General features: G+C 33.4%; 1 protein-coding gene across 3 annotated transcripts in view; it reads left to right on the top strand.

Annotated features, from left to right (window-relative positions):
• ARFGAP1 (ADP ribosylation factor GTPase activating protein 1) overlaps window positions 1-12335 on the top strand; it is a 32747-nt gene that overhangs the window by 10483 nt on the left and 9929 nt on the right. The window contains exons 7-11 of one of the 3 annotated variants that reach the window (XM_007475567.3): window positions 232-328; window positions 3859-3915; window positions 8744-8776; window positions 10281-10310; window positions 12251-12307. In XM_007475567.3, the coding sequence (XP_007475629.1) occupies window positions 232-328; window positions 3859-3915; window positions 8744-8776; window positions 10281-10310; window positions 12251-12307 (274 nt within the window). The remainder of the gene's footprint in view (window positions 1-231; window positions 329-3858; window positions 3916-8743; window positions 8777-10280; window positions 10311-12250; window positions 12308-12335) is intronic. The other 2 variants (XM_001368036.4, XM_016427821.2) reach the window with 2 other exon arrangements.

Raw genomic sequence — 12335 nt, 5'->3', positions numbered from 1 at the left:
TTGAATATCAGTTTCTTTGGTCATGGTAGCATATAGACCAGGGTGCATTTGCCTGAAATGTTTGGAAAGTTTGTTCACCATTCTGTTTCCAGTAAAATTAGTTATTTCAGCACCATTAAATTCATCTTTTTTTTTTAAGGCATGTAATTGTGTGATAGACTGACAGGTGATAATATTTGCTTCTTGTAGAAAAGATGTGTTCAGTTAATTTGTTTATGTTTAATGGTTCAGAGGCCAAGAGAATCGCTATGTTGGGTTTGGTAACACAGTACCTCCTCAGAAAAAAGATGATGACTTCCTCAATAACGCCATGTCATCACTCTATTCGGTAAGGAAATTCTCTCTTGGAGCCCATGTGCTGACCTGTTTTGGAGACTTGTAATAATGTGTTCTTTCTTCATGTAGAATAAAGTAAGTTGAAGAGACAAGAATGTCAAGGTAGAAAAGGTCTGTTCAGTGCTGTGCCTCTATCAAAAGTCATTGTAATATGAGTAGTTCTTTACCTGTGATTTTTTTTTAAAAGATCTATTCATCCTTACCATTAAAAGGATTTGACTTTTCTTACTTTCACTTAAAATAAATACATAGTTCAAAAAAAAGTGTTTTTAGTTGATATTTCAACATTTTGCTTAAAAATTAAAAAAAAATGTATATGGTACTTTTTCTTCTAAAAGCATAAGGTGCCTCCAAAATGAATATGATGCCATTTCTGCTTTACTATATTGAGAATATGTAATGAAAGTTTGAAGACCTCTCAGAGGACTGTGCTTGATCTATAAGACTGAAAGCTGACCAAACACTGTATTGATGTCCTGGTATTGGCATGTTTACTGACTGTGGAATGGATAGAAATAGTATTTCTGGACAAGAAGTATGCTAATGGAAGTTTGCAGTTATTCTGAGATTAAATATTTTTTGTTATCCTCCACAAAAGTTTTTTTCAGTGCCAAATAATAAGGTGACTGAGTTTTCAGAACATAACAGAACATAAACTTTGGTCAGCTCTACTAATCTGAAAAGGTCTCAAGTATCACTAGTATCAGTGTGTCTGTTGTTCTAAGGACAAACCAAATTTAGTATAGAGCAGCATGGTACCAGTAGGTTATGCATTAAGCATTAAATTTTTTGGTTGTGGCTACCTATCAGAACAGGTATGTGGAGAAGCAAGTATGTAGTGGATAGAGAACTAGCATCACATTCAAATCCACCTCTGAGATATTGATATCTAGATCTGCATTTCTGTCTTTACTATCTATAATTAGCTGTGTGATTGGGAAAGTCACTTTATTTCACAGTGTCCTAGCAATTCTCAAAGAATAGAAGTTGTAGAAGAGTTAATAGTCTGCTTTAGTAAAAAGAGTTTTCTTCTCTGGGAAGCTCCCTGTCCTGATAAAATCATAGATCGGGCCTAAAACTAAAGGCAGCAGAAATGTGAGCAAATTATTGGAAATTCCTGAGGTAATGTATGTAAAGCGTGTTGTAAACTTAAGACTATTATATCAATACAAACTTACTATTATCATTCATTATTATTTGGTAGTAATTTAGTAACCCATGTAATTCAGAAATGCACTTAACAATGAACATTGAGATCACTCCTTCCCCACCCCAAAATGTAAATACAGTGATCCCATACCTATTGCAGGAGTTATGTTCCAGAGACCCCTACAATAGATGAAAATCTGCGAAGTAGTGATGTTATATTTATTTTATTATTTATTTATATTTTATGGCTTTATAAACCCTTCCCACTCTCCTATAAACCTTTTCCACACTCTTATTAACCCACAGTTACTGAGCCAATCAGTGCCCAGGATACAGAACACAGTGCTGTGGTTGGTCGCCTTTCATTCCATCAGCCAATAGTGTGCTGCAATAAGTGTAATAACTCTGTGATACAGAATTAGATTTAAAACAAAACAAAACAAAACAAAACAAAAACCATGATAAGTGAACCACAATATAGTGAGTGACAACTATGATTTATTAGATTGTTGTTCTCCAAGTAAACTTTTTAGCCAAGATCTGCCATACCCATTGCTTTTTCTGCCCTCTCATGTCAAGCACATCAAATGCAAACCTTTTCATGGCATCATTCCTAGCCTTCCATGAAGTCTTATCTTCTCCGGGTTATCTCTGGTTTTATCTATTGATCTTCAAACAATATGGTTGAGGGGGCAGTTAGGTGGTTCAGTGGTTAGAGATCCAGGCCTAGAATCAGGAGAATCTTGGTTCAAATATTAACCTGAGGCCCTTCTAGCTAAATATGACGCTGGGCAAGTCATTTAATCTCATATTCCTTGCCCTTATCATTCTTCTACCTTGGAATTGTTATTGAATATCAATTCTAAGACTGAAGGTAAGGGGTTTAAATAAGTAAATAACATGGTTAGTTCTTGATCATGTAATCATTCCAGTTTCCCCACTACTAGTCAGTGTGCTTGCTAAAATATGGTATACAGAACTGAAGATAAGATTCACCTAGGCCATTTATAGCAAGATTATCCCTCTTTCCCTTTCCTTGCTTTCTTCCTCTCCTACCTCCTTCCATCCCTTCCTCTATCTATTCGGAAATGCAGCAGCTACCCATGAACCAATCCCATTATGGAATAGCATGAGAGCTTTAACCATTTTTTTCTGACTATGGCCAGTTCACCCATCCTTCAACATGTCGGTGACCATCTGTTCCCCAGGGCTCACATATTAGTATAGAACTGACAGAACCCTGAGCTCATTTGATCTACCAGCCTCTTCAGTAGAGATTATAAGTGTATACTGCAGTGCCAGGTTCCATCCTTCCTTTTGAAGACTCCTTTGTTAAGGCAGCCTAAGATTAAGTATACTTTTTTGGTTACGTGTCATATAATTGACTCATTACAAAAAATATCCCTATGTTTTATTTCAACATGACATTTCTAAAGACCCCACAACCTCACATGGTATAGTTAATAGTGTGGTTATATTTTAAAGTCTATTACAGTGTTTTCCCATTTAACAGAAAGTAGAGGTGTATATTTTCACTTTGATTTTATAATATCAACATCTGTTGTAGTTGACCTTCATTTTCATTCTCTTGACTATAAAGTAAATAAAGTAAAATACCTAGGTCTTTTTTACATTGAGGTTTTTCTAATCATTTGTCCTTAATCCTACTCTTGTGTTAATTATTTTTTTAGGAACCCAAGTGTAGTATTTTATATTTCCCTCTATTAAGTTTCATTGTCTTAGGTTCAGCTTATTATATTAGTTTCTCAAGGTCTTTATATTTGATAAATCCCTTTTGTCATTCATCTGTTGGTTTAGTAAACTGACACTTTTCTCATAATAAAACTCTTTACCTAGATTATAAACATTTATGGTACCAACTAATTTGGCAGGCTGTATACATTTTGTCGAAGGGGGCACTATCACCATTGTTCTCTTTATACAATTGTTCAAAGGTGCCTATTTATTTGTCCTTTAATTGTAGATTGTGCTGTAATAAGCTCAATTGAGAGATTGTGACTCCCAAAACATTTTAATTATCACAAAAGTTGACAAGAGGATTTCTTTTTTCTCCTTTTCAGTAACAGAGACTTATTTTCTTCTCTAAGTCTGATAAGTCAGATAGCTGGTTTATTCCAGCTATTTTCAAAAGTTCCCTTTGAAACTGAATGCAAAAACTGATGGTAAAAATGTTGTCCAATATTAGCCAATGAAAATAATAGAGTTTTATGATAGGGCATATAATTGAAAAACATAAACATACAGTGCTGATGTTATAGTTAGTTGCTTTTATAATTCTTAAAAAATATGACTAAGGAGACTCAATGTATTTGACTAATTGTATTGTGATTTTTGGTTCTTCCTTTCTTTTAGGGCTGGAGCAGCTTTACGACTGGAGCAAGCAAATTTGCTTCAGCAGCTAAAGAAGGTGTAAGTAAACAACCATCAAACTATTTTAAAACTAGCTTATATAGAGCTCACTCAGCTCCTTTTAGAACAAGGGGGAAAAGATTATCTTGAGTCAGTGTCCTTAGATGACTTTGTGAGTTGTTTTTCAATTAAGAAACATTTATTCCTGCAAGGAAAAAAATAAAAGGCATTCAAGATTAACCATCCTTTACAAGTAGAACGTAATGAATTTAAGTGAAATAGTTCTCAAAGTTTGACTTGTACTTTAGCTCCAGCTTTCACTGTGGATTAAAAACTATAATAGGGGGCAACTGGGTAGCTCAGTGGATTGAGAGCCAGGCCTAGAGATGGGAGGTCCTAGGTTCAAATCTGGCCTCAGCCACTTCCTAGCTGTGTGACCCTGGGCAAGTCACTTGACCCCCATTGCCTAGCCCTTACCACTCTTCTGCCTTGGAGCCAATACACAGTATTGACTCCAAGACAGAAGGTAAGGGTTAAAAAAACAACAAAACTATAATAATATGATTTGCAGAACACCTTTCTCACAATCCTATGAGATAGGTATGAAAGTTAACACAGTTTGTGAAATAACTAGTTAGCTCTCTTGTCAAATATGTTATATTAGGGATTTCTTTTGGATGTAGGATGAATTAGCTGATCACAGAGATCCATTCCAATTTTCAGATTCTGTGATCTTGTGATCATAGATTTATATATTTGAAAGGAATTTTTAAGGTTGGCTCAATAAATAGAGCACTGATCCTAGATTCAGGAAGACCCGAGTTCAAATGTGATCTCTGCTGTGTACTTGTTGTGTGATTCTGGGTAGGTCACTTAAACTCTGCCTCAGTTTCCTTGACTGTAAAATGGGCATAATATCAATATCTGTCTCCCCCCCCCAATTGTTAAGATCAAACAAGATAATATTTCTGAAGCTCTGAGAGGCTCATACTAGGTGATATATAAATATTTATATACCACATGATAGATTTTATATAAATGCTTATCCCCTTCCCCTACCCTTCCAACCCCCTCATTTTACAGTTGATAAAAACTGAGTCCCAAAAAAGTTAATTGATTTTCCCAAGGCCACATAGGCAGTTCCTGGCCTCAAGCTCACTAGCTTCAGTCTAATTTTATTACTTGGATAAATGGCTTATAAGAGTACATGATAGAAATCACATATTTAAACTGTTCAAAGTATTTTTTTAAAAGATCATATAGATATGAGACAACAGTAGTCTAAGCTGCAATATATGGAATCTGAAATTGTGGGATTTTGTTACTGCAGTATAATCCACAGCAGGTATTAAAAGAATGAGACAGAGAAGCCTGAATAGTTGTTCTGGTTGAAAAACAAATAAGATTAAAAATATGATTCTACTCATTTCAGTTTCAACTCTCTTATCCTATTCCATATAACAAAGTAAAAATTGATTTTTGTTTTGGTATAAATGTGGGGTGGAGGAAGTTGACTACTAAAACAAAAAATTGAAATTAACTCAAAAGAACTTCTCCAAGCTATACTATCAGGAGTAGTCTCTAAAATGTCTCAGCAAGTGACCTAGCCAGCTTATAATTGCCTGCTAGAGCAGCTCATCATACCCTTGGATAGTACTCGTTGTTAGGAAGTTTTTTCTTATATCAGTCTGAAATCTACCTCTAGTTTCTTCCCATTTCTTCTATTTTTGCCCTTTGAAACCAAGTGGAATATGACAACTCTTGAAGTACCTGAAGATAAAATACCCAAGTTATCTTGGTGGCCCTCCTCTGGAGGCATTTTAGTTTGTCAGTATCCTTTTTATATTGTGGTCTGTAGAACTGAACATTGTTCCAACCATAGTCTGACTAGGACATATGCTTACTAATGCATTGATAATTTTTTGACACCTGAAAAAGAATTTACTCAACACCCATCTACATAGTCTGGCAAAACTTATTCCTACATTAACTTTTTCCAAACATACTTGTCAGGAGATCAGTGACTTATTTCATCTTCATTCTTTTGGTCTTCGTGTCTTATTGTGTTGAAAAGTGTTACAAAGGTTTTTCAAAACTGTTTTTCCCTATGCTACCATTAACATTTTAAAAATTATTATCCTAGTTTTGCTCATTTCATTCTGCATTAATTCATTAAAGTATTCCCTGTTTTCTCTGAAACTGCCTCTCTTTATCATCAAATCATTTTAATGATTACTGCTTTGTGGTACAATTTGAGATCTGGTACTGTCACCCTCTTCCTTTACATATAATTTCATTTGATCACTTTCAATGTTTCCCTTGAAATTCTTAACCTTTTATTACTCCATATGAATTTAATTATTTTTTTTTCTAGCTCTTTATTGTTTTGGGAGTTTGGTACTATACTGAATAAGTAAATTAATTTAGCTAGTTTTGCCATTTTTGTTATATTGACTTGACCTATCTAGGAGCAATGAATGTTTCCATAGTTATTTTGGTCTGTTTTCATTTCTGCAAAGAGTGTTTTGTAGTTAAATTCACATAATCAATAGACAAATCTTAGAAGATTATACTCTCAAATGTTTTTTATCTTCTGTAGTAATTTTGAATGTAACTTCTCTTTCTAACTTCTCTTGCTGGGTTTTATTGGCTATATGTAGGAATATTTATGATTTATATGGATTTATTTTCTATCTTGCAACTTTACTGAATTATCATTTCAATTAATTTTTAGTTTACCAACTAGGATTCTCTAAATACACTATCATGTCAAAATGTAACTAATTTTGTTTTTTCTTTCCCTTTGTTTTTTGTTTCAGTTATGCTTTTTCTCTCAAATTCCTTTTCCAGTTTATAACTCTGGCTGACTTTTCTAACATTGTGTAATATAGTAGCAATGATAGTAGGCATCCTCACTTTTATTGAAAAAGGCTTGTAACTTAGTCATATAATGTTTACCCAATCTATTTGGAGAAAACCTATTTACTATATTAAGGGAAAATCTATTTTTATAAATTTTAGAGTTTTCAATAGGATTGGATTTAGATTTTGTTTGAAAGGCATTTTCAGTATATATATTATATCATAGTCTTTATTATTTATATGATTAACTTGGTCTATATATTTATAGTCTTTTTTATGTTGAACCAACCATACATTTCTAGTCAAGTTAGCAATAAATGCTTGTTATTTATTTACTAGGTAATGAAGAAGTCCTTACTCTCAAAGTATTTCTAATCTAATTGTATAAAGTCAGCCTGGTTATAATGTATAAACTTTTTAATATGTTGTTACTTCCTCCTTACTAACTTTTATTTGAAACTTTTGAATCAGTGTTATTTATCTTGTCTCCCCAGTTTTGATTTAAGACCAAATTTATTTCATAGAAAAATAGTGGAAGGATGACTTCTTAATACAGTTTGTGTAGTATTGGAATTAATTGTCCTTTGAATGTTTGATTGAAAACTTGTGAATCTATCTGGTAGTAGATTTTTTTCTTTGAGAGTTCATTTAATTATAATTTTCTAAGATGAGTTCTGATGTGCCTATTCATTCGGGGTGTATGTCGATTTTCAAAACAAATCAAAGGGAAAAGATTTGTTCACACAAATAAGTTATCTTAATGTATAATAATATACAAATCGAACTGAAATGTTCCTTTTAGGAGGAACAGCTAGTTTAAATGTCAGTCAAGGGTGATTATGCTAGGTCTGATAATCTTTTGTCAGTCATTCTTCTTGACTTCTCAACTGCTTATGATACTGCTAACCACTCTCTCCTCTCTGAAGAGTTTTTTGTGATCCTGTCTTCTGATTCTCCTACTAGGCTAACTGCTCTCTCTCATTCTTCTTTGTTAGTTCTCCCTATAGCTCTGTCTTGTGACACTTGTTCTCTCTCACTTTTTCTCTCTTGTTCTTTTTAACATGTATGTTTTTACACATGCATGATATAAAATAAGCATACATATTCTTGTCCATCTCTTCTTTCAACCCTTTGGGGTGGGATCTTGTCAGTTCTGAGGGTTGGTACTAAGACCCTATCACCCTATAATTATGGCTATCCAACAGCATGAATGAGGAAGCCCCGAAAAATAGAATGCCCTGTTTGTTCTAACCTTAGTCATTATTTCATTGGTTACTAGTTGTTGTCTGTTCTACCAGGGAATGGAATGGTATCTGCTTTCTTAATATTCCCATTAGCAGCCTAATGAGGCTTCTGCATATAGGTCCTTGGCACATGCACCTTGACTTACTGCTGAATCAAATATAAATGTGTATTACTGAAGTTGTCATGTCCTGTTGATTTTTGTTAAATTTGAGTTTTCTCATGGCCTTTCAGCAGACTTGCTCAGAGAGCAGCTGCATGAAGCAGTTGACAGAATGACTTAGAGCAGTGATTCTGGAATGAGTTTGACTGTAGAACAATTTTGAAAGTTGATGAAACTTACAAATATTTATCCAAGGGACCTTAAGATACAGAATATTTCTAGGATGAAACTAATGCCTAGGAAAATCAGGGAACAGAACAATAAAAATTTATCAATTTCATACTGAAAAAAATTGCCAGATACAATCTTTTGATAAATAATTGCATATATAATGAGGAGGAGGCAAAAATGTTATGTTTTGAATCTTCTCATGGAATTTCTTATCATATTATACAGAACCTTGTTCTGTGAGCTAATATATGAGATACACTAATTTAGAAGACATACCTGAAATGGGGCTACCACTGGAGTTGCAGATCTTAACTTTAGTCTGTGACACTGTTTTTAAACTGAAATTTTAATAACTAACCTTCAAAATGGAATCCTGTCTGTTGATAAATAAATGTGTTGCTTGATTAATGTAAATCTTGTTTTTTTTGTTTTTTGTTTTTTGTTTTTCAGGCTACAAAATTTGGATCCCAAGCAAGTCAAAAGGTAGTGAAATAATAGCTTTTGCATTTTGTTTATACCATTTACACAATTTTCTGGTGCTTTTCTAATTCTTTTAAAGTACTGTTCAGTATATTAAAATGGGTACCTCAGACTCCATCATTATTTATAATATCTGTTGCTATTCTCTTCCCAAATGTAGGTTATTCACAGCCTTCCCAAATGTAGTTTATTCACTAGTCCTACTTTAGAGTTTAGTTTAATAAACCTCAATTTTGGAGACCATTCCCAATAAAAGGGGATTTACATCTACCATTTGCTCCCCATTGAGGGCATAAGTGATAGACTAAAATTCCTCAATAATCAATAAACTATATTTGCAAGTAATTGGAATAAAATTATTTTAAAAGGTAAATATTTGTAGCTATTTAAAAAATTTTTTTAAATAAAAGGCATATCATAGTTTATAAGGATATAGAGCATCAGAAAGTCTGCTCTTAAAATATCCTTCTATAATTTTTTAAAGTCCTATAAGCTAGTATGTTAAAAGACTGCATGTGCTTAGGGCATTGCATGAACTAAATTAACCTCACATGGAGCAAAATAGAATGTAAAAATTCTTATGGAATTAAACTTTATCTGTAAAGGAACAATAGTATACTCTCGTAGTTTAAATACTTGAGTTGTCAAGCAAATTATGCCTAATTCTGATTCAGATGCTGCACAGAGCATTTGAAAATTCAAACACCAAAACCAGGCATAAATTATGCACTTGAAGTGTTTCTTGAAATAAAAGTGCCTCTTTTTATATTGAGAGCAGATTTTAAGAGAGATTGTGTGTAACACTGAGATTTAGGTTTGCAAAGAATTTTTAAACTCAGCCTGTGCCATTCTATTCATTTTTATCAACGATCTCAAATTTAAAAAAAATTTTTTTTTACAAAAATTGAAGAGTCGGTTAAGACAATTTGTAGTTATCACCAGTATTCCATTAAAATTATAGAATGGACCATCAGTAATGACAAAATTCTGTACTTCTTGAGTTTACAGCAGGTCTGGGACCTAAAATTTAATCAAATATTTGCCTTCTACTTTGAATGAGGTTTGACAGATATACAATCTGCATAAACCATAATTCCTCCTGCCTTGTAGAAAATATGATGTAAATTAAGACTTCCCATTTATGAAACACATTTTATAATGTGCTTTATTAGCAAGAATGTGCATATTGAAAGAGTATTGTTTCCTGACAACACTCTTGTTCTGAATATTGGCATACTTGGCAGCTGAAATCCACTTATTAACAGAATAAGTATATATAGAAGGGTATTTTGTTTTAGCAGCCATATTTAACTGCCAGTAACAATAAATACCACAATTTTGGGTCTTTTGAAGGAAATTCACCTTGTCAATAGATGATATAAATAGAAATGAATTTTGCTACCTAACCTAATCTGCTTGTGAAGTGCTTCCAGTTTTTGCTAAATGCTGCTTCTATTTTCCTTGCTCTTTTCTCTTTTTCTTCTCTGCCCCCTTTTCTTGGATTAAGTTTTGGGGCTACAAGCAGCAACCAGAGCCGGTAAAGCCCTCACATACATTCTTGTGCATGGGCCCTTACCACTGTTTGTGCTGAGTATGTTTATTGCTGTTGGGCTGTGTACTGCTCTTTCATTAGCTTTTTTTGTGGTTTTTGTTCATTGATTTAAAAGCTGTTATGTGCACCATTGTTTTTTTTGTTTTAGCCTTAGTCAAGTCATTTTGAACTATCATGCTGCCTGCACAAGTTCCCTGCCCTTATGAGTGCTTAGTAAATATGATTTTTGTGGCTGTGATAACTGTGATTTGTGGAGTGATAGCTCACAGCTGTGCTAGTTGTTGGTAGCTCTTTTTAAACGTGACATTTGTGTAATATGTATTCTTTATCACTATTATTCAAGTAGCCTATTCTAAATAAGCTAGCCTCAGTTTTTTTGTGGGACAGCTTCTAGAAAGCCTTTTTTGAAACTTAGTTATTACCAAATCATGGTTTAGTTAAATAGTTTGGTTACTTTTGCATTTATACCCTAGGATTATAAGTTCCAGAAACTCAGCTCAGAGAAATAAAATAATTTGCCTAATTACACTGATATTAAATAGCAGACCTAAAATTTTAACTGAGGTTCTCTAACATCAAATCTAGTACTTAGACTTTATTAGATTTGTATTGATGGACTCAGTATATTTTTAAATTTCTCATATTTTGAATTTATTTCACAATTTATTTAAAAAAATTAAAAACTACATATCAGCTTGTACAGCCCTTGAACAAAAGAGAATACTTTTTTTTAATACAAAAGCCCTAAAAGACCCCTCTATAATGCTTGGAATAATTCTTGTATATTATTTTTTTAGCAATTCTGCCTTTTTAGGTTCCTGGTGGGCATCCCTTCTCTTCTTCAATGACTTCTTCATGTATTTACTAAAAAGTGGCTCATTTTATTTCCCCTTTGTTGCTGGGTGCAATCTAGTTTTAGAGTTTACTTTATCTGAACTGCTTAAAAATTAGGCCATCTTAAAACTTGTTTGTTCTGATGGCCAGTTTGAGGGCCACTTCAGTTGGGAGGAAGAGTTATGGGCAGAATGGAAAATTAGGATTCTGGAGTTAATTTTTGTAGGCACCAATGAGGCTGTACTTTTCATACTTTTCATAAGACTTAGCTTTTGGTCCTCTTTTTTTTTTATCTTTTGTTTCCAATTCTCCCCAAACCAACTGTATGTAAGAGATAACATTATTTGTATAGGGCATACTGTTTATGTGGCCTTTGTTTTTCTTCCCCAATTAAAGGCACAAAATAGAAAGTACAAAATTTATTTCTTTCCACCATATTTTCATATTCTTATAGAAAAAGTATGTTATAAAACATTAGTGATGTCTTTGACATGGGTATAGTTTCTGTTATTGCCTACTAACAAAGAATTTGAAACTATTATTAGATGCTCTTGCCTGCATCACAGAAAAGCCATACTTAAATGCTTAAGAAGGAGCATATTTCCTGGATGAAAAATAAGACCTGTGGCTAATGATAATTTGGATAATTGACAGAAAAGGTTAGAGGCAGAATATAGTTTAGAATTACAGGATTGCTCTGAATGGGTGGGGATGGTTGGATATCTATGTAAATCTTTATATATGTGTGCATGTGTGTATCTCTTCAGCTTGAATGCTTAGCCAGAAAGGCCATCTTATGGGTCTACACAGGATAGATGTAATGCTTGCCTTCCAGCTAATTCATATGTACCTTATTTCAGCTTTTGAAGTATAAGCGAACCAATGGGATTTTTGTCTCAAAATATTCAAAGTATTATATTGTATGCACAGCTGCTAAGCCACTCATCTGTTGCTTTGGTAATTCTATGCTTGAGCCTTTCTGTGTTGTTGGTGATTCCTGCACACCAGCTTTTTGAAGGCAGTGAATGTTGGCTGTGTTTATATAAAGGGAACTATAACTGACTTCTTTTTATTTGCTTTATTTTAAATAGGCTTCAGAGTTAGGTCACAGTTTAAATGAAAATGTTCTCAAACCTGCACAGGAAAAGGTAATTGGCAACCAATAAATGATTCAGA

The sequence above is a fragment of the Monodelphis domestica genome, chromosome 1 (genome assembly GCF_027887165.1).
Source record: "Monodelphis domestica isolate mMonDom1 chromosome 1, mMonDom1.pri, whole genome shotgun sequence".
Taxonomy (NCBI): Eukaryota; Metazoa; Chordata; class Mammalia; order Didelphimorphia; family Didelphidae; genus Monodelphis; species Monodelphis domestica.
Note: the sequence above shows the minus strand (reverse complement) of the source record. Positions and strands in the feature narration are given on the sequence as shown.